The sequence below is a fragment of the Rhododendron vialii genome, chromosome 11a (genome assembly GCF_030253575.1).
Source record: "Rhododendron vialii isolate Sample 1 chromosome 11a, ASM3025357v1".
In the NCBI taxonomy this organism is placed as follows: domain Eukaryota; kingdom Viridiplantae; phylum Streptophyta; class Magnoliopsida; order Ericales; family Ericaceae; genus Rhododendron; species Rhododendron vialii.
In genome coordinates this window covers 19,280,930-19,304,266 of record NC_080567.1, presented here as the reverse complement: position 1 = coordinate 19,304,266, position 23,337 = coordinate 19,280,930, and the positions used below count along the sequence as shown (strand labels likewise).

General features: G+C 42.5%; 1 protein-coding gene across 1 annotated transcript; it reads left to right on the top strand.

Moving 5' to 3' along the window:
- The first annotated feature begins 388 nt into the window (after positions 1-388).
- Positions 389-9,745, top strand: LOC131308247 (glycosyltransferase BC10-like). Its single transcript, XM_058335115.1, has 2 exons — positions 389-1,485; positions 8,773-9,745. The coding sequence occupies exons 1-2, from the start codon at positions 955-957 to the stop codon at positions 9,409-9,411; spliced, it is 1,170 nt and encodes a 389-aa protein (XP_058191098.1). The 5' UTR covers positions 389-954; the 3' UTR covers positions 9,412-9,745.
- The last annotated feature ends 13,592 nt before the right edge of the window (positions 9,746-23,337 follow it).

Genomic DNA, 23,337 nt, shown 5'->3' with positions numbered 1-23,337 from the left:
GTCGAGTTTTTCAAACACAAAAAAATTCAAGTTTAATGGATACCAATCGATGGCTAAACAAGACATATTTATCTTGGAATAAATGGGTCCGCTTCAGTGTGCACAGTACATTTACATTTGTTTCATGATAAATTTATTCCAATAAGTTATAAATCGGTATTATTGACTTTCAATTTTTTTCATGGTTTCAGAAATCAACGAACTCTGAAAATGAACGATTTCAATCACGAGAATAAACGATTTCGATCATTATGTGAGTCCTGAATAAGCACAAAAAAATCCAAAAATAAACGAATGGAAGAAAACTGACTGGACTCGAGTCCCTGTAGTTAACTTTGTGGTTTCACTTTTGACCATTATATGCATATAAATATGATACAGTTACCAGCTCTTGTCTGGACCGTCTAGCGGGATTCAAGCACTGGAATATGATGGAGACTGGCTCGAGACTGATGAAAGCAAATATTCTAAAGTTTCTGTATTTGACTTCTCCTTATATCATATTATTATGGTTATGCAACCGACGGCATCCTCTTCCAATCTCACCTTTCAGTCTCTCTGCTTTCTCCAAATCAAGCAAACCCTTCTTGTTATTTTCGAAGATTGACCTTTCAATCTCACTCCCACACCCTTCGGTAAGAATCAAAACCTTATGGTCGTTTACTTTAAGATCCTATTGGAGAAAAGTTTCAAATTTTGAGTAGTTTTTCTTTGCCAATGTGTACGTGGGAAGCGTATGATTTTTGCATCTTATGGCTAGATTTTGATGTTCCATTGTTTGGATTGCTCTAAGATGATACTGGGGAATACTGGGCATGCTATATTTAGTTGCAAATTTTTGAGTTTAGGAGTTTTCGGATTCGAATCTTTATGTGAAAGTGGGGTGTAGTTTGTGTCGAATTAGTGGAAATAAAAATACCCAGGAGGTATTTTTGACATTTTTTTGTGGGATAGATGCAACTGAGCTCATTGCCAATGGAAGAAGGCAACGAACCTACTGTTAAGACCAGACCAACCCAATCTAGGGTTGCCCGACAGAGGCTGCTTCGGTTACTTGTACCTTTCCTGGTGTTATGTGTTGCCATTTCATTCATTAGCCTATATATGATTAGGTACTTTGGAGTTCAACCCACACTGCCCACGGCACTAGCGAGTTTCCAAACGTGTGTAAACGTGGAGGAGCGGAATAAATTAGATTTAGAACACTGGATCAGGCCTCCATCCAATTTGCTTCACAACATGACTGACACAGAGCTGTTATGGAGGGCGTCATTTGTTCCGCAAATAAAGGAGTATCCATTTGCAAGGGTTCCAAAGATTGCTTTCATGTTCTTGACCAAGGGGCCATTGCCATTGGCACCTCTTTGGGAGAGGTTTTTTAAAGGGCACAAGGGGCTATATTCCATCTATATTCATGCATTGCCATCGTTCCAAGCTGATTTCCCATCCTCGTCAGTTTTCTACCGGAGGCAGATACCGAGCCAGGTATGTTTCACGCCAACATGAAATGAAAATTTGTGCAGTCACTTTATGTTCTCATCCTTGTGTTGATTGTCCTCTCTTCTTTTGTTCTAAGCATATGGTTACTAATGGTTGCAAAAAGTATATTTTATTTGTATAATGTGGGTAATATGTGTTACATTTCCTCTTCTCCCCACCATGCTGACCCCGAAAACCTAAGGGTTCCTCTGCAAGGTTCATCCACGGAGGATGAGTCAGGGCCTAAGATCAGACATGACATGATAGAAATGAGAGGACTGGATGGTAAGCAGGAGCATAACATTGCCGATCGCCTTACTCGCTCAGAAATTTCTGTCGTAGGATGACTGCTGATTTGTAGCTTGGCTATTAAGGGATGCCGCTGTTGGGGTTCGAACTTCGATTTATAAAAAGTACAGTTCAGTTTAGGATTTAAGCTTTCGAAGTCTGTTGAATTTCAATGACACCCCTCGGTCACACAATATTAGAAGCGTATAAAGTTTATTTGCTGATTTTGGTTTTGTGATTCGCTTAGACGCAGTGTGTTATCGGTGCTAGCTTCTTTTTCTACCAGCATGAAGCAATCTAAAACTACTTTGCAGCTTCTTTTTCTATTTTTTCTTCTGTTGCTAACCAGAACTTGCCAGCTTGGTTTTTGGTTGGAGTGGACATGTAATGAGGAAAACAGATCTTACATATAGGAGCATATGATAACTTCCATGATTATTGCCGGAGTTTACATGGGATTTAGAGTTGATTAAGCGCAAGCAGACCACAATATTCCACACTCAATGCCAAGCCACAAGGCCCACAACCCTTACATATGCCAGCGGTGGAATGGGGAAAAGAGAAACCTGATGGATAGGTAGATAGCCGATGTTCACTTGATTTTGCTAGGAAGAAATGTCAACGTAGATTGGGAGATAGCATAAGATCATTGTTCTCATGTGTTCTAAATAGTGAATAGCTTAGGTGCAGCACATGGTCCTTTCCCAATGTAGTTCAAAGTACGTCTTTTTCCGGTTGGACATAAGATCTTACCAATGATGCACATATGGTCCTTTCCTAATGTAGATCAAAATACGTCTTTTTGTGGTTGGACATAAGATCTTACCAATGACAACAAGGGAAGACTGTACACTACTGGTAGTCGTCTATGTATACTATTATAAATTGTACTCCTTGCAAACAATAAACATTAAATAAAACACCTTATTTTCTTAACAAAATCATTTTCCTTATCACAATTTCTCTTTCCCATTCATACAACAAATCTCAATTCCTACTTGGTCGTGTTCTTGAGAACATGTCATCGAAATTCCAAGCTACCATTTCATCAAGCAGGGTGGAAAATGTTGGAGCTTGTCCCATATTGGTTAAATATAACCTCCAAACCTAGTATATGAGCCTGGGTGGCCTCTCCACTCATTGTCAATTGATTTTGAGTTGGATGATGCTTTAACATGGTATCAGAGCTAGGTTTTCGGAGACTTTTGGACAAGACTCTACATCGTTAATGGTTGATTCCCCCTTTGTTTGTCGTTAATAGTTGCTTGTTGTCATATGTGTTGAATCGTCTGTTTACCTCACCACATGCGAGTCAGGGGTTGCACATGCGGGGGAGTGTTGGAGCTTGTCCCACATTAGTTAAATATAACCTCCAAACCTAGTATATGAGCCTGGGTGGCCTCTCCACTCATTGCCGATTGATTTTGAGTTAGATGCTTTAACAGAAATGAGATGGCGCAGGGCTTTCACCACGCTTAAGTGCCTTCTCGTTCCTCTTGGAAAAACACAAAAAGTTTTCCCCTGTTTCATCAAACAAAGTGAAAAAGAGATGGCGCAGTGCATTCAAAGCCATCTACTGCTTAAGGGCCTTCCCCTCCCTCTTGGAAAAACCCAAAGAGATTTCCCCCATTTCCTCTAACGTGAAAAAGAATCCCTCTTGGAAAAACCCAAAGAGATTTCCCCCATTTCCTCTAACAACGTGAAAAAGAAATGGCGCAGGACATTCACTGTCATTTATTGCTCAAGGGCCTTCTCATCCCTCTCGGAAAAACTCAAAACAATTTCTCCTGTTCCATCAAATAGCATTGTTATCAATATTTTTGAAACCCACCCCTATTTTCCAGAAATTGTTCCATCAGTTCTCACCCAAATAAAGTAGAAAAATCTTGACCAACTCAGGGAATATGGTGGAGTTGAGGGATTGGCTTCTGGTCTCAAAACAGATTTGAACCATGGGATTAATGGAGATGATGAGGATATTTCACGACGAAAGGAAGCATTTGGATCAAATACTTGCCGAAGGCCACCTGGGAAAAAATTGTTCGATTTTGTGCTTGAGGCTTTAAGAGAACCTACCAGTTTGATCGTTCTAGCATGTTCAACAGTTTAACTTGGATTGGAAATCAAGCAACATGGCCTGAAAGAAGGATGGTGGTACGTATTAATCATTCTCATTAATCATAGATGAGCACATTATCCAAACGAAAAGTTACCGTACTTGTCTCTCTCGTCAGTCCCTCGTGTTGTCTTTCTCTTTTTTTTTCAAGGATTATGATTTATGTCGTCCACTTGATGAATGATAACTAATTCATTTGTTACTTTATTGGTACGATGTTCCTTTGTGACTCAATTTTACAATCTAGCTATCTAAATCCAAACAGGTGCGACGAAGGAAGCATCTCTATGGCAGTCTTTGTAGTGATAGCAATCTTGGCAGTAATCAAATTCAGGCAAAACAGACAGTTCGTCAAGTTATCCAAAGTGAGCAACAACATCTAAGCTGATGTCGTGAGAAAGGGAGAGGAGCAAAAAGTTTATACTTTGAGACACCGGCCACATTCAAATAGCTATTTACAATAGATTGGTCTAAAAACATAAAAAGTTTATAGTCTGACTTTCCAAAATGAAGTACATTTCGAATGTCTCAAAATAGAATAGATGACCAACAATTTGACAATGAGGGGAGTGCTACCTACAATCAAACACTTTATATTCAAATAACTTATACTAAAATAAGAAAGAAATCAAAATCCTATAAGCAAATAAGTGGACCTTCACCTTGGTGCCAGAGAACAAGAACAGGTTATGATTATGGCTGAGATCAACTTCAACAGGGTCACTTTCCGCAATCTCTATTAGCAAAGAGTGTTCGTCTATAAACAACCCATCAGCTGGAACTTGGTCACCACTCTTCAAGCCCACAACATCTCCCACAACGATTTCGGAACAAGAAACTTTTGCTACAAAAAGCAAAGCTTCGTAGACTCGACAATTCGCTTATAGAATGCCGACTACTAAGTGAAGACCTTCCACTTAATAAGGGAAGGGGGGAGGGAAGCGTCTCCCCTCCCTTTCTCACGACATCAGCTTGGCTGTTATTGCTCACTTTGGATAACTTGACGAACTGTCTGTTTTGCCTGAATTTGATTACTACCGAGATTGCTGTCACTACAAAGACCACCACAAAGATGCTTCCTCCGTCGTACATGTTTGGATTTAGATAGCTAGATTGTAAAACTGAGTCACACAGGAACATCATACCAATAAAGTAACAAATGAATTAGTTATCATTCATCAGGCGGATGACATAAATCATAATCCTGAAAAAAAAAAATAAGAGAAAGATAGCACAAGGGACTGATGAGAGAGACAAGTACGGTAAGTTTTCGTTCAAATAATGTGCTCATCTATGAGAATGATTAATACGTATCATCCTTCTTTCAGGCCATGTTGCTTGACTAGAACGATCAAACTGGTAGGCTCTCTTAAAGCCTCCAGCACAAAATCAAACATTTTTTTCCCAGACAGCCTTTGGCAAGTATTTGATCGAAATGCTTCCTTTCATCGTGAAATATCCTCATTGTCTCCATTAATCCCATGGTTCAAATCTGTTTTGAGACCAGAAGCCAGTCCCTCAACTCCACCATATTCCCTGAGTTGGTTAAGATTTTTCTGCTTCACAATTTGGGTAAGAACTGATGGAACAATTTTTGGAAAATAGGGGTCGGTTTCAAAAATATTGATAACAACGTTGTCTGACAGGGAAAATCATTTTGGGTTTTTCCAAGAGGGATAAGAAGGCCCTTGAGCAATAGATGGCAGTGAATACCCTGTGCCATCTCTTTTTCACGTTGTTAGAGGAAACAGGGGAAATCTCTTTGGATTTTTCCAAGAGGGAGGAGAAGACCCTTGAGCAATAGATGGCTGTGAATGCACTGCGCCATCTTTTTTCATTTTGTTTGATGAAACAGGGGAAAGCTTTTTGTGTTTTCCAAGAGGGAGGAGAAGGCACTTGAGCAATAGATGGTGGTGAAAGCCCTGTGCCATCTCTTTTCCACCCTGCTAGATGAAATGGTAGCTTGGAATTTCGATGACATGTTCTCAAGAACACGACTAAGTAGGAATTGAGATTTGTTGAATGAATGGGAAAGAGAAAATGTGATAAGGAAAATGATTTTGGGAAGAAGCAAGCTCTCTTAGTTCATTGTCTTAGACGATGTTCTGCCATGTTCGAACATGTATTCAAATAGGTAAATCACTAGGGTGTAAGCATTTTCTAGTTACATAGTGGTGAATCCTCATGGATGAAGCTTACAAAACAATATTGCCCAATCTTAACTACAATACCAAATCCCTTGCATAGGCCAGTCAAGGGACCACAGGCACAAAAAAATAGGAGTGTGTAAAATAGCATGAGTAATATCTTGTTACATATATGAACAAGAGTTCCTTCTATGTGCTATGTTAAGGAAAGATAGTCCCACATTGTTTGGGAATGAAATGGTTGATCACTTAATTACATTTGGATCTTTTCTAGTCATTGCCAATTGGCTTTGAGTTTGATATAAAGTTTCCATGGTATCAGAGCAAGGCCATTCCGCCCCATATTTTGGAAATTTACAATCCACACCCCACGATGACAAACCATCAAAAAGGCTGCATGATGATAGATCCAAAAAAAGGCTCCACGTGACAGTTCTCAAATGCAGCTGCACAGAGAGGGATGTTAAGGAAATATAACCCCACATTACTTGGGAGTGGAATGGGTGATCAATTAATAACATTTTGGATCTCTCTAGTCATTGCCAATTGGCTTTGAGTTGCATGTAGCGTTTCCACATGCATGAACCTAACAGATGGGGTTTTGTATGTGTGCATGTGTAAATGGGTGCGAAGCAGAAAATATCATTATAAACAAGAAGATAACACAAGCACCTAGCTCAAGTGGTGTCACAGTTGCTATCCTGCCTGATATGGCATTATGTGGGAATATTGTTGTGGTCCGATAACTAATATGGATATTTTTTGCAGGAACCATAAGGGAAGAAAAGCGTGAAATTGAATAATTTACATAGAAACATCTATGAAGAGCAGTGTGTCACGATACACATGCTCACATAGTTGTGTCTGCAATGTGCACTTTTGCACCTGTGTGCATCTGTGCCACGGCATCTTGTGTGTTTTCACCTTGTGTGAAGGAAGTATTTAAAGATTGGCTTCTAGGAGAGAATCATGTAGGGTAAAGGGGCTGAAAATGCAGGAAATGCCAAGTAATATGTCGACAGAGTATTGGTTCTCTCTCTGACATGTTGGTCCATGTTGGGGAGGATATGAACTTTTATTTGTATTGTTGGAAGAGTACATGGGCTGTCTTCACCGAGGAGTTCTTCGAGTACCTAATAGTGGCCAGGCCTGACTGTTCATTGAAGCTAGATGAAATATGGTCGAGAAAGTAGTGTTGGTACTTAAGTCGGGAGCGTTTGGGTTAATATGGAAGTGATGGAGGAGGTAGTACATTGGAAAAGTAGTTTCGTCTGATGAGCATTGGCATCACTTTGCAAGTGATGGGAGGCAGCCCTTGTGGCCGATCTGGACCTCTGGTCGCTTGCCCGGTATGGAGAAGTTCACTGAAGTTGTTATCTGGCCCTCTTTCTTTGTATTACTTGTAAAAATGTTGTGCGTGGGTACGAATAAGAATGCTCAATAATCAGAGATAGCATGTGTCGAAGTCCTACTTTGAGGCATTGAAAGGGTATGTCAAGGATAAACTGGAAATACCTGTGTAGGATCTTTTTTCAGATGCTGAAGGGGGTGAGGTGTCTTTTCTTTTGTGGCTATGCTGGTACTGGCGTGCAGTTTCCAGCTTCCCTAGTGTGGGGTGCCTATGTACATGTAGATTTGGCATTTTATCTTTTCAGACCAATTTAACCGGAAATACTACGTCAATGTGCTATGCACATAATAGCTATTAATTTAGGAATATGCCTTATGAGTCCATTCTGAGCGTTAAAGAGAGGGAGCATAGCATCTTTGTTTTTTCACCATTAAGTGGAATAACAGTTTTGAGAGTCCTCATCATTTTCAGTTTCCATTAAGATACAGCTGTGGGATTTTCTGAACTTTCTGGAAACGATAGATACTTTGCAGTTAGAAGTGACTGACCACGGTGGCGGCTCAGAAATTGTATGGCCACAAAAATAATTATCTGTGCTCTGATACTCAACGGATCGTCCCTGTGCATGTGGGTTCAGGGGGTTTCTTGCTTGAAGTGACCCAGTAATACCGCGGCAAATACTCAGAAATGAAATACCACTTTATTCTAATAACGCAACTCCAGAGCATCTGTTGCGTGATCATGCTTTATTATCATGTACTTTATTGTACGGCATGCGTGATAACAGACATATTACTGTCTTTATTTCGTAGCTTCCTAGAAGTTGATACAATTGTGCGCTTTTGGCTGTGCTCAAAGCATAGGATGGGTAAGGCTTTTTTCAGATTGATGTACTTGTGTATCTTTTCTAAGCCTAAACTTTAGCCACTTCTTCACCAGGATTCAAAGTCAATCTTGTATTCTCATCTTTTGTTTTGGCAGTTAAAATCTACTATCATTTGAGGTCTGCAGTCAAAAGGAAATTGTAGTTCCGAAAGGAAGCATCAACAAATGAAACTGGGCAATTCCATTTCAATCACTGTTGGAGTGGAATCCTGTTTGTTATCTTGTTTTGACCATAGGAATACCATATGTTATGTTTTGAGTTATCTGTTCTTCATTTGAAATGCCAATTATACACCTGGACCATTTAATATCTTTCAATGGTTTCAAATGTTATGCAATGAATGCTTTGTCCAAAATTTTAAGGTTGCATTGCATCCATAAGTAGTTACTTGCTTTCATTTGATTCGTTTTTGTATACCTATTTTTACTTGATTCGTTGAGCGTTATTTAAAACTAGTTCATGCAAAGTTTGTGTATGGTTGACAAATCCTGTTCTTTGTGGACAGCTGACAGAATGGGGGACGATGAGTATGTGTGATGCAGAGAGAAGACTTCTGGCTAACGCATTGCTCGATATCTCCAACGACCGGTTTGTGCTCGTCTCTGAATCATGCATCCCCATCTACAACTTCAATATCGTCTACCCCTACCTAACGAAATCCAACCACAGCTTCATGGGCGTATTCGACGACCCGGGCCCGTTCGGGAGGGGTCGCTATAGCTATAACATGGCACCTGAGGTCAACATCGCAGAGTGGCGTAAAGGTTCCCAATGGTTCGAAATCAACCGAAAAGTCGCAATCTACATCACGGAAGACACCAAATTTTATCCGAAGTTTTTGGAGTTCTGTAGACCCGCCTGTTACGTGGACGAGCATTACTTTCCGACCATGTTGACGATTCAAGCGGGGGATCTCTTGGCCAACAGGAGCATCACCTGGGTGGATTGGTCGAGGGGTGGGCCCCACCCGGGCACGTTTGGAAAGGCGGATATCACAGAGGAGTTCTTGAAGAGACTACTTGAAGGTGAGACCTGCCTTTATAACAACCAGACGTCTTCAGTGTGCTTCCTTTTTGCAAGGAAATTCGCTCCGAGTGCGTTGGAGCCTCTGCTCCTCGTTGCACCCAAGTATTTTGGTTATTGACATTCGACAGGGAATGGATACTGTCAGTGGTGCTAGGAATTTGTGGTTGGACTATGGATTTGTGGAAAGATAGGAATTTTGAGAAAGATCGAAGTCTTCCGGAGAACTTGGCGCATGTCTGCGCACGTGAAAGGATTCTTTCGTCGTGATTTTCTCTGTTTGTATGATTTATCTGTTGTATACTACCAGCAGTCGAGGCGGTATCATTTGCGATGAGAGAAATTTTCAGATGTTGAGAAATCTAGCAGTTGATTCTTGTATGGTATTAGTTGTATTCTTTTACTATTGGTTTCTGGGAATTATTACTACCTTCATTCTCATGTCAGCTTCTTTTTCTACCGAGCCTTCTTGGCTTCTTGCAGTTACAGAAATTGTTCAAGTTTATGTAACACTTCGGGCTCGTTTGGAAGGAGCATTTTGAAGGGGTATTCTCCTATACCGCCTATAAGCATGTGGGGCCAGCCTTTTGCCCTGGTTTGGCAATGCTTTTTGGGAGGGTTTCCCGTTATCCCCTCTTGTGTAAGATCCGCCAATACCCTCTGCAAGGGTATTATTTATTGGTGAGTTTTGGGGTGTTATTAGGTAATATTCACATATAAGACCAAAATAATACCCTCTCCTCCTCTATTTCAACTAAAAAATAACTTTATCTCTCATTTTTTATTCCTCATCCAAACCAAATACTATTTTATTCCACCATTTTTAATACATCATCCAAACCAATTACTACTATTTAATCCTTCCCTTTATAAATATCACATTAATGTGGGTCATCTCCTATTAACCAATACCTCATACTATTTTATCTCCCTTCAAAAATAATACCCCAAATTCTTATCTCACATCCAAACGACCCCTTCAATTGGTGTGTCATGGTCACTTTCAGGCTTTTTTTTTTTACGAACAAGATCAACCCGAATATATTAATACGAAACAAAATGCAACAAAGACAATGCAACTAAAAAGAGGCTTTGTTCCCATTGCTTTCCAAGGTAAATCCTACAAATTCAAGATCCAAACAGAGTTTTAATCTCTGCCTTTCATCTCCTTATCATCTCTCCATCTCTCTCCCTTTTATATATCTTTGAACCTGTTTCCAGCTTTGTTAGAAAACTCACTTTTTTTACGCTAACGCAGGCAGCCGTATTATATGAGTAAGGTCTTGATGACAAGGGGGTATAAAAAAAAAGAAAAAAAGAGAGAGAGTTTAGATTCTCTCATGCGACCAAAAAATGAGATTCACCATAGTCGGACGTGATAATACAAGACGTCTCACCCCTTTGTAGGCCTTAGACTTGGAGTGTTCATTCTCCACGCGAAAATCCATTTGATATCCGATCAACTTATTTATTTGCATGTGTAATAAACTTATTTAGTTTTTTACGAATAAACGGGTTGGAATTGGAATATTATTTATCAAGTTCGGCCGTAACTAGTTTTACATGAGATCAAGGATATGACGTGAGAAAGATAGTACTACTAATTGATTGGGTTATTTCCAGCTCTCCAATTCCTCGTGGACGACACAAAACGCGTACACAAACAAATGCGAAGCTTCTGGAAACGGAAACGGAAACCGAAACGGAGACGGGCAGCCCGGGCAGGGACTGCTTAAATAAATAAAAAGACAAAAGACAAAAGAAATGCCAGCCACGTGCCGTTCCGTGCCGCATCAATTCCATTCCCCGTGATTTTGACGCTTGTTCTTCCACCACTACACAGTACACAGCTGTCACTACCCCCATTCTTTTTTCCCCAGGAGAAAATTTTTGAGTGCCGAGCGGGGCACCCGTCAGCCGATTCCAATCGTCCAAACGCATTTTGGATGATACAAATTTATTCCTTCTTTTTTTCGGATTCAGGGAGCGTACTGCACAGCTACGTGCTGTGCAGCGTGCTGTGCAGCCTCCGGAGCTGCCTTGCCGCATCGGCCCGACGATCGGAGACGTCCACTGCGTAGAGCTCGTCGAGTACTACAAGTGTACCAAAAATCAACCCAATCAAATATCGTTAAGTGTCTCATCAGGACACATATAATTCGAAAGAATGGATTCAGTGGTTTTGATCCAGTGTTTCATATCCATTAGGATTCATTTTTTTCCAAATTATATGTATTCCGATGAAGTAGTTAACGATATTTTATCGGGTTGATTTTTGGTATGCTTGTAGTACTCGACGAGATCTACGCAGTGGACGTCTCTGATCATCGGGCCGATGCCGGCAAGACGGCTCTGGAGGCCGTGCAGCACGCTGCACAGCACGTAGCTGTGCAGCACGCTCCCTGAATCCCTTTTTTTCTTCATCTCACCACTCTCTCTCCTCCTTTTCTATTCTTTATTCTTTAGACTATAATAAAAAATAAATAATAAAAAAGTAGAATAAATCCTTACAATTCAAAATTTTTTAGAGACTTAAAGCGATCGCAACACTTGCTTTAGCTCTGGATCAGCTCCAACTACTAAGAGCTCAGGATCGCCGACGGGGTACAACACGTGAGGTACCCACCCGGCATCCAAACACTTCTCATTTGAGAGAAGGGAAAAAAAAAGAAAGGTAAATTTCACTGATCTCCCCTGAAGTTTCTGACAAATGCAAGGACCTTCCCTGAGGCTTTGAAATTACTCTGCCATCCATATCTCTTTCTTTTGCTAACAATATACGTATGGACTCCGTGCTGCTCAGAATGTAGCCGCGTGTGGGGATCCTTCCCCCGTTCCCCTATGAGCATTTTCAATCTCAAACCACCTAAAAGGTTATATTTTATGATCAACTTTTTAGGTGGTCCTATTTGTTTCATCTTCATCCACAAATCTCTTTTTTGGTAGTCATTTTTAAAAAACTCTTCTTCTCGTTTTATTTTAATATAAAGTTAACTTGTTTTGTTTGAAAATATTATGAGATTTAATATTTAAAGGTGTTTATAAAATCTTTCTAATACTGCCAATTTTATGAGAATTATCACATGTTTATAGTGAAAATTGGGTTTCGGTTTATTAATCTCTATAATGGAGATGTAGAACTTTGTCGGATATGCTCTCTCCGAACTCTTGAGAGTTGAGATTAAGCCTTTTCTACAATATTTGGCACGACCTCAAAAATCCAAACTTAAAAGTAATTTTATTACACTACTATTTAGTAAAAGAGTCAATTAAAAGACTACTCTTATCACTTGTTTAACTTTAAGGCTGAGTTTGCCCAAAAAAGCCAAGTTTTTTTTTGTTTTTATTCAAATTTTTCACGTTTATTAATTTTGCATCAAATATTTTTCGATTATTGATTCGTATCAACTAAAGGAATCGAAAAAGCAAAAAATTGCGACCGAAAGTCAATTTTTTTTTAAAAAATCCAATAGAAGGCAAAAGGACGACTTGTCCTTTTCTTGGTTTTTTTTTATAAAAAAAATTGGGGATCGGTCATAAGTTTTACCTTTTGAATTTCTCTCATCAAAACGAATTAATAATTCACAAAATTTTGATAAAAAATAAATAAACACGAAAAAATTGAATAAGGTAAAAAGAAGTTGGCCTATTTAGGTAAACTCAGCCTAAATCCGAATAGTTAGTGATATTTTACACAAAAGAATCCATGCCTTTGAAAACTAATCATCCATAGAATTTTTCATAATTTAGCAATTTCAAGCAGATTGGGAAAGTTTAAAATAGGGATGGCAATTTGAACCGAACCGATGGGTACCCGAACCGATAACCGAAATTTTCCCCGAATCATAACCGAAATTTTCCCCGTGGATACGGGTATGGTTGGCACACAGAATAACCGAACGGGTTTCGGTTCGGTTCTGGTTCAGCTGATACCCGAACCGATACCCGAACCGAACCGAACCGAACTGAACCGAAATAGTAAATTACAAAATTACCCCTGCCTATATATATACACATATGTTTAGGGTTTTCCAGTCTCAACTTCATTTCTCATTTCTCAGTAAGGGTCCTGAAGGAGAGGCGGCGATTTTTTGATCCTCCTCCTCCTGACCTTTCTCTCTCTCTCTCTCTCTCTCTCTCTCTCTCTCTCTCTCTCAGAGCCGTAAGTCTCTCACTCTCTCATCTTCGGCGAAACAGCAACCCCCGCCTCTTCTCCGTTCAACATCTATCTCTCTCATCTCCGGCGACGAGGTGCTCTCTCTCATCTCCGGCTCTCTCTCATCTCCGGCTCTCTTCTCAATCCCCAAGTCGTCGATCTTTGCGATGTCGTTTTGAAGTGAAGAACAACCGTTTCGAAGATGAATCGGTTTATTTGATTATTTTTCCCTTGATTACTGATCGTTAGTTGTTTTATTCAATCAGATTTGTTACTAGTTTATTACTCCTATATATTCAATCAGATCGTTAGTGGTTTTTGGTTTATATTCAGATCTGTTTTTGTACTTCAATATGCCTGCTATGAAGGTCTGCAATTTACCATTTGATTTTTCGTAAATGGTTCGATCAAAAATTGAGTGATATTCATCGATTTTGACTTAAATTTTTTTTTTGTTTGGATTAGAATACTGATCGGGTATCCGTTCGGTTCGGGGATTACCCGAAAACCGAATGGCTCGGAAATGGTTTCATTCTTCCCTCCCCGTTCGGGGATCGGGGCGGATATGGGCCGAACTTCGGGTTCGGGGATCGGGGACGGAAAACCCAATTTCCGCCCCGAATGCCATCCCTAGTTTAAAACACATACTCTCTCTCTCTTGGGAAAGGTTAAAACACTCACACACACACACTCTTTCTCTCTCTCTCTCTCTCTCAGTGATAAGGCTAACTGGAAACAATTATTCTAGGACCACACCAAAACACACACCCAAATTCACACCCATACATACAAGTGTGTGGGCCCCACACACACTGCACACTCTAGTATGTGTGGGGCCCACACACTTGTGTGTGGGTGTGTATATGGTTGTGTGTTTTTGGTGTGGAGGTAGAATTAAATGTTGAGGCACGTGCCAGCATTTTTCCAGCAAGCTAAATTTATTAAATTGATTAAATTTAACTTTTAACGAATTTTTAAACAAATCATTCTCTTCACATATACTTATCAACAAAAATACTCCCTTCGTCCCAATTTAATAGTTCTTCGTTCGATTTTAATAGGATAAAAAAATTAGTTATTGTGGGCACGCGCCCCCGGAAATTTTGCTTGTGAAAATGGGGTGCGGCCCTTTTTGTTTGGAGGAGCGCGGCGAAACGCTTCGATTCAGAGTCGCCACTCGGGTTTTAGCGGTGAGAGCACCCCAGGAACCGAACTCGAAAAAACGTTTGCCACGTTTGTTTGATTTTGAAAAGGCATAGACCGGTCCGTCGTCACCTTCGATATCTGAGGTTCGGGAGCCATGTTACGAGAGGGGAAGGGTTTTATGGAACCCCTCTCGCCCAATCCGGAGATCGGTCTCTACTCGGGCATTTTATAAAACATTTGCATTTCTCTCTCATTTGATCATTTTTTTAGCCAGTTAGGGCAGGGGAACAGTTAATGGGGATTAAAGCACTGTAACAAGTTGTGATTTATGACAACAATGCTCATGAATGGCTTGATCGCAATGCTACAATATAGATTGAGAACAAGCACTGAGCAAACTGGACAAAATGCAGTACGCTGCCCCGCAGGGGCGTGAGCAAGTTCTACCAGCATGCACTGGCCGAGCCACTGCATGTTGATATGACTTGCGCACGCCACAAGGAGACCGGCGTACTCCACTCATCTGGTTTCACAGTCCTTGTTTGCAACCCTCTGGGCTCTGGAAAAGGACCAGCGCACACCCAGGACAAACCATGCAGTTAAATAAGCAGGATATATATATTTACAGACAGCTGGGATGGCTTGAAGCCATGAACATAGACAAGAAACCCCCTAAACAGAGTGGGGACAGAAAAGAGGCCAAGACTAAACTAAGATGCAAGGGCCAGCCACTGGATCCTAGCTTTAACTGCCGTACGCCAGTCATTGACTGCCGTACGCACGTTTGACCCTAATCCAGTGCTTGGCTTTTACATCATCTGGGCTAACATGACCAGAAGGATCCCAGAGGCCTTCCAAACAGAAAAAGAATAGGCAATAACCTTTGTATCTCAACAGTTCTAAACATACAGAAAGCAATAAACTGGTTATTTAGCATGCAAGGGTGATCGGCATAAAGATAGAACAAAAGGAATGACGATCCATGATCCCCACGCCAGTTGTGCTCGTACTGCCAAAACTGGCGTACGGCATAGTGTTACTGGCGTGCGCCATGTTCGATCTGATACGATCGTCGAATTTTACCAGTTTGAGGCCAGGACTAGTATTACTTACTAGCCTGGGCCTCACTGGTTCCCCTCAGGGGCCAAGAACAGAAAGGGACACAAAGGTGGTATACCTTTTTGTTTGAGGATTGAAGGTGGTATTGAACTTTAAAGCTTGGAGATGGAAGCTTAGATGGTGACTGGATGTCAGCAGGGTGTGTGGAAGTGTATGACCTTTTCTTCTCTTTCAATGGATGAAAGGAGATAGAAAGCTTGGAGAAAGGAGAAGAAGAGAGATGGCACCTTCTTAATGTGGCTAACCCCTTGCAAATGAATGCAAGGGGGGGTATTTAAAGAGGGAAATGGACTGAGATCAGTTTGGTCTAGGGCCTTGTTTGGCTGGTTGGAGGAGGAAGGGAGCCTCTCATGCATTAAATGCATGGGACTTGCCTTGATGGGGGTTGTAGGAGAGAGAGGGAACGGGCCTGGACGATATAATCATCAAGGGCTACTGTGGCCGACGTCAGGGTGGCACAAAAGTCCCGCCCAAGTGGCTGAATAAAGTTGATTTGACTGGAATTGACTGGCGTGCGCCACATATGAACCTGCGTGCGCCGATTATAACTGGGTCAACGGTCGATGACTGACACGTGGCAGCTAACTGGCGTACGCGTCCAATACACTGGCGTGTGCCAGTTGGGTTTTGCTGGGGCTGTTTGGCTCTGGTTTGAAAGGTTTGAAAAGGGGTTTGGGACGCTCAAAGCTCAAACACACCATTATCCTCAAACTGTTCTCGACCAAAATCATCATCGGGGAAATAAAAGATCGACAAATAACGTTATCTGGACAGTCCAGAATGGGGTGTCTACAGAAGCCCCCCTTTGACGGCACTTGAAGCACCATTGACTGGAGACAAGTAACGTCAAAGGTTTTCTAGACACCCTCTTCGAGGCTATTCAAAATACGTGAACTTTAAAGGACCTGTTTGATTTGAAGTTGGGGCGGACAGACCGCTGCTTTGTTGTCTTTGACGGATAGATCACACAATGTGGACTCTCCTGGGGAACAATCTTTTTTTGCAACAGCATCGACTCTGTTGGGGAAAAAGACTATGGGACGGATAGATCGTCGTTGATTTGAAATTGGACGGGTGGACCGTCGTTGATCTGAATTTGGACGAGTGGATCGTCGTTGATTTGAATTTGGACGGGTGGATCGTCGTTGATTTGAATTTGGACGGATGGACCGTCGTTGATTTGGATTTGGACGAGTGGATCGTCGTTGATTTGAATTTAGACGGGTGGACCGTCGTTGATTTGAAGTTGGACGGGCAAACCGTCGCTCGTTTGATTTGAAAGTGGACGGGTGAACCGTCGTTGAGTTGAGAGTTGGACGGGCAGACCGTCGTTGATTTGACTCTGCTTGGGGAAATGGTTTAATCGCGGAACGATGAACGTTGTTGGGGACCAAACCTTATCCGGCACACAAAGAACTCCAACAATCACGGGTAGGTCGCGTCAGGGAGGTTAAATTCCATCTGTTGGGAATCAAAGCCAATCTCCTTATCAAGGACCATCCGAGACAGAGCAATAGGACTGCTGGAAAATGTGCTCTAAGCGGGACTGAAGTAGAGGTAGTCATTCAGAATGGACGGACCATCGTTGAACATGGATGATGGATCATCGTTGAGTATGACTCGGGAACCATCGTTGATTTGAGACGGTGGGTCATCACTGAAGGACGACTCGTTGAACCATCGTTGATTTGAGACGGTGAGTCATCGTTGAAGGACGACTCGTTGAACCATCGTTGATTTGAGACGGTGGGTCATCCCTGAAGGACGACTCGTTGAACCATCGTTGATTTGAGACGGCGGGTCATCGCTGAAGGACGACTCGTTGAACCATCGTTGATTTGAGACGGTAGGTCATCACTGAAGGATGACTCATTGAACCATCGTTGATTGGAGACGGTGGGTCATCGCTGAAGGACGACTCGTTGAACCATCGTTCATTTGAGACAGTGGGTCATCACTGAAGGACGACTCGTTGAACCATCGTTGATTTGAGACGGTGGGTCGTCGTTGAAGGACGACTCGTTGAACCATCGTTCATTTGAGACAGTGGGTCATCACTGAAGGACGACTCGTTGAACCATCGTTGATTCGAGATAGTGGGTCATCGTTGAGGATGACTCGGGAACCATCGTTGATTTGAGACGGTGGGTCATCACTGAAGGACGACTCGTTGAACCATCGTTGATTTGAAATTAGACGGATAGATCGTCGTTGATTTGAAATTGGACGGGTGGACCGTCGTTGATCTGAATTTGGACGAGTGGATCGTCGTTGATTTGAATTTGGACGAGTGGATCGTCGTTGATTTGAGATTGGACGGATAGATCGTCGTTGATTTGAAATTGGACGGATAGATCGTCGTTGATTTGAAATTGGACGGGCGAACCGTCGTTGAGGGGATCAAGCTATCCTTGGCACACATAATTTCCAACAAACACGGGTAGGTCGTGTCAGGTAGGTTAAATTCCATCTTTTGGGAATCAGAGCCAATCTCCTTATCAAAGACCATCCGAGACAGAGCAATAAGGCTGCTGGAAGAAGTGTTTGAAGCTAGATTGAAGGAGAGGTATTCATTCGGGGCAAGCCGAGGTGGACTCTCGTGGGGAACAATTAGTTGCAGACGGATAGACCGTGGGACAACATTATGATCGTCATTGATCTGATTGAGAAGGACGACATGGCTGATCGTCGTTGATTTGATTTGAGTAGGACGACATGGCTGATCGTCGTTGATTTGATATGAGAAGGGACGACATGGCTGATCGTCGTTGATTTGATTTGAGGAGGACGACATGGCTGATCGTCGTTGATTTGATTTGAGAAGGACGACATGGCTGATCGTCGTTGATTTGATTTGATTTGAAGGACGACATGGCTGATCGTCGTTGATTTGATTTGATTTGAAGGACGACATGGCTGATCGTCGTTGATTTGATTTGAGAAGGACGACATGGCTGATCATCGTTGATTTGATTTGAGAAGGGACGACATGGCTGATCGTCGTTGATTTGATTTGAGGAGGACGACATGGCTGATCGTCGTTGATTTGATTTGAGAAGGACGACATGGCTGATCGTCGTTGATTTGATTTGAGGAGGACGACATGGCTGATCGTCGTTGATTTGATTTGAGAAGGACGACATGGCTAATCGTCGTTGATTTGATTTGATTTGAAGGACGACATGGCTGATCGTCGTTGATTTGATTTGATTTGAAGGACGACATGGCTGATCGTCGTTGATTTGATTTGAGAAGGACGACATGGCTGATCGTCGTTGATTTGGACAGAACCAGAGGATCATTCTTCAGGATGAACGTGCCGTCGATGAACTTGGATTTGAGTTGCACATGCCATTGCTGCTTTGAATTGTATTCTGATTCCCAAAGTGTGCTCCAAGTGCTAGCAGAGTGGGCTGTATGCTTGACATTTGTCATGGAGAAATGGATAGGGAGAACAACATGTGGCACCCCCCTTACAATTGCACTTTCCCAGAGCAGCTGCTCCGGCTCCAGTTCCAGTAGTGACTAGATCCCAGGTATGAACCCCCGAAATCCTGATTACTTGCTGCTTTCGATATTGGACGGGCATGTTTTGGCACTTGATTGGCTTTTCCTGTTTTCAATAGTTGATATACAGTATGCAATGATATGTACTAAATTGAATGCATAAATTGAAAATGCAAGGGCAGACTAGGGCGGCTTCTAGAGGATGATAGCCTAGGATGGCCACATAAACAAGAGTTTCACAAAGCGATATTTTCACCTTAGCCCCAGCTCAGAGATACGCGAGCAATAGATAACCAGCGGCTAGAGGTGTGCAGTTGAAAGAAAGGCCCATAGAAAGGGTGGCTCGCGCCAAAGAGTTTTCAGAGGTTCAGAGAGAGTAGTCTAAGAGATTAAGAGAGAGTGAGAGAGAAAAAGTCCATCAGCGAAAGCCTCCTCAGAAGAGGCGGATGGGATAGGAGCACCAGGTACTCAAGGAGATCAAGAGTGACGACAACGACGAGAACGAGGCTGAGCTCTACCACTGAGGACTACCATTGAGCCTCTTTACTTTACTGTCCTTTGCTTCTGAGATGTGTCCTTAGATAGATAGACGTTGAGCGGACTGGCCTGCCCCAGTTGACATTTAGGAGTGGCATTGGGTCGACGTGCCCTTTTCCTTTGATGCTTGGGCGAATGAGCCCCATAGATAAGCTTTGCTTGGCCCTGAGCCGACATGCCCCCGCTGCTCACAAGATTCCACTACTTGCGGATTACAAATGGTAGAGTAGCAATGTAAATTGCATTTTTCAGTTTATTTGACTCTCTTTTGAGAATGTCTAAAAGAATGCAGAAACCAACCGCTAATATCTAATTTGCATCGACAAGTGAACTGAATCGACAAACATACACATATGTACAGACTCGCCTAGCTCAAATGAGAAAGGAAGAAGAGCCCCGGATATGTCACGGACTCCTAAACATATGGAAAACAATGAAATTTTGGGCATTAATGTGCCAAAATTCACAGTATCCCTTAGACAGGTGAAACTGACACTTGCATAAGGTCCAATAAATGTACATTGACTTGTACAAATTGGTAAAACTAGGAAAAGCATCCCGACATGACAATGGATTGAAGAACTAGAAACGTGTCGCAAAGATGGACAAAAGACGCAAATGATGACTCATATAGGCCCAGACTGAAACCGACACCCCTGTGCAGCCACGTTAGGACCATATGACCTGCACAGCATGACAAAACTTGGCAAAAGCCCCTTGAACGAGATTTGAGGTGCTTTGAATTTGAAATGTACCCCCATGGGTCTAAAAATCTCTTTTAGGCGTGGTGGTTGCCTACCGCTGTCTGATACAGGGATTGAAGAAGCGCGCGCAGGCTTGAGACCAACGCGCATCACTTTTGTACGAGTGCGTGTGAACCTCAAACTAGCGCGCGAAATTGCAAAGCTGCTGCAGCCGCTTAAAATAAACGTTGCTGAACCTAGAATAAACCGTGAGCCGTTAGGCCTCATAAGCATTTCGTTCTGTTTTTTATGCTTCAAAATATTTTAAGGCTTTTGCTCAGCTTTAAAATTGAAATAGCAGTTTGCATTAAACTTGAAAGACGAATGGCTTCCCCCTTCTGATTCTCCAATGAATCAATAGACTTCAGCCTACCAGTCAGTACTTCGGCTTGTCTTGTTCTCAACCTTTCTTGACCCTTGATGTGCACCAAAACGTCAACCTTGGATCCAATTGATAAAGTATGACCGAGCCTCGAAGAGAGACTGCCTACGTATCCCTTTCTGGGAATCAGGTCAAAACGTAGTTCAGGCAAAGGTTCACTCGTGTGTTCTACCTCTCCTTTTATGCTCTAACTTTTGCCTAGTACCGCCTTTTCAGGTTTTCGGTCTAGCGAGCTTTCGACTTTTTGCCAACTTTTGCCTAGACCGCCTTCATAGGTTTTCGGTCTAGCAGGCTGCTCTAACTTTTGCTTGGAACTGCCCACCCTTGGGGTTTTCAGTCCAACGAGCTTCTCTCAGGAAAAAGCAACACTTGTGTTGATCCATGTTGACTGAGGTATTGATGTGCTACCGCCGAGGTCGATGATCTTTGATTGTAGCCCCAGATAGAACGGCTTTGATAGTGAAAGGGTCCTGACTGCTATAATTGGAAATGCCTCGCTCCAGGCCATTTTTGCACCCTTATAATGTGCGCTTGATGGAACGCTGCTGTTACTGTTTTGCGTATGGTACGAGGCCTGGAGCCTTCTGAGCTGCTGCTTTCTGGCTTGGCATCCGGTAGCCGGGAATTTGATATTTCTTTATCCCATGATCAACGCCAAGCATGTCTTTGTGAGACCATGCCAAGGTATTGTTGAATTCTTTGAACAAGTCTGAACGGGCGCAATACTCTTATGGGGATAGCGTTGAACCAATTTGAACCATCCGGGGGTCTGCCCCATCTTTCAAGTTTATTTGAAATTACTTCTTCTTTTTAGAGGCTAAGCATGCCTTTCGTCTTCCCTTTCGGCGAGGGAACACATTTCCTTGAGGATGATCCCATCGAAATCTATCCCTTCGTCGTCGGGGTCGACACGGTTTATTCAAAAGCCAGCAAACTACTTAAAAGCAGGATAATGCATATCATAAGAACCCTCGGGGTTGCCAAGTACAGCAAAAAAGACTCAAATTGAGAATAGAAGGGACGACATGGAGGGCCAAGAGGCACGAGCTCCGACTCAGAGCTAGACTTAGACGACTTAACAGACACTGCGTCAGACTCAGACTCGAAAATGTCAATGCAAAAGAGACGCGATTTGAAAATGCAACTTTTATAGTTACCCTTGACTTCCTCGCAGAGAGGTGGGAGCTAGAGGACAACAGGCTCAAGCAATAGCACTTCGGCTTCTTCAGCTTCTTCGTCCAAACCCACTTGAGAGAACTCCTTGAACAACAGCCCCAAATTCTCATGATTGAAGGATCCAAGCCAGTCCGTTTTCTCCTTTGATTGATTAAGCTTCCTCTTGAGTTCCTCCTTTGTAGACTGCTCATCACTATCAACCCAGGTATCGGCGGTAAGGACCTCGATTGCACCTATGGCCATCAGGTTAACCTCGGGTTCGGATGAGAGAGACAAAATTGGCTTGGTTTGATTTTCTGGGCTAATGAAAAGGGTTGGGTTGAATATGGTGGAGCTAGGTTTGATTTGAGTGGAGCTTGAGTTGATTTGAGTAGAGTTGATGGATATCTGGTTAACACATGGGTTTGAACCGTGTTGGAGCATGAAGTTGGATATGACATTGGGCTTTGATGGGAGTGGAGCTTGAATGGTGCCACTATCAATGAGATTTTGAATTTCATGTCGAAGGCGGAAGCAAGCATCGGTGAGATGGCCTGGCATTTGATGGAAAGCACAATAGGCGTTTGGGTTGTAGGATGCCGGGAATGTTCGAGGCGAAGGAGTTGGAAGGAGTGGCTTGAGGAAGCCAGCTTCGAGGAGCTTCTCATAAACCGAGGACAAAGGCGTGGAGAAACGGGAGAAGGTCCTTGGTGGGTTTCGGCGATTGGATTGGGGGTTCAAGGTGGAGCCTTTGCTTGCTTTGTAGTTGCACAACATTGCACCATCAACAGGGTGCACTCTTTTGCCTTTGGGATTGATTTCTTTGTCGCACATATCCTCCCTTTCGGCGTTGGCTTTGAACAAGGATTCAACATTCTCTTCCGGGTGAGTCCTGGCTTTATGAAACTCAACCAGGTCTTTGAACACGTCTTTCGAGCACAGCTTGGTTCCAACCGCAGGAGTGTGGCGGGCCTGAAGAGGTTCTTTGACTAGCCCCAGATCTGTCTTTGAAATGACAGAGGCAAAAAGGTCAACCAGTCCCTGGACCATAACCATTTGTTTGTCCATTTTCTGGTTCATTTCTTGAACAACCCTCTTTAGCTCAGCCAGCTCTGTTTGTGCTGCCATTTTGGATTAATGGTTGAGGAGGGTGATATGGCTTTGGAAGTGATAGTGAAATGGCCCTGGCAGACCCTCCCGAGTAGGCTTGGCTCTTTCTTTCGGTGAAACGGCCTAGAGCTTCTGACAGCAAAGTAAATGAGAACCCAGTGGTGTTCCTGCAGCAAGCTTTTGAAAGAATTT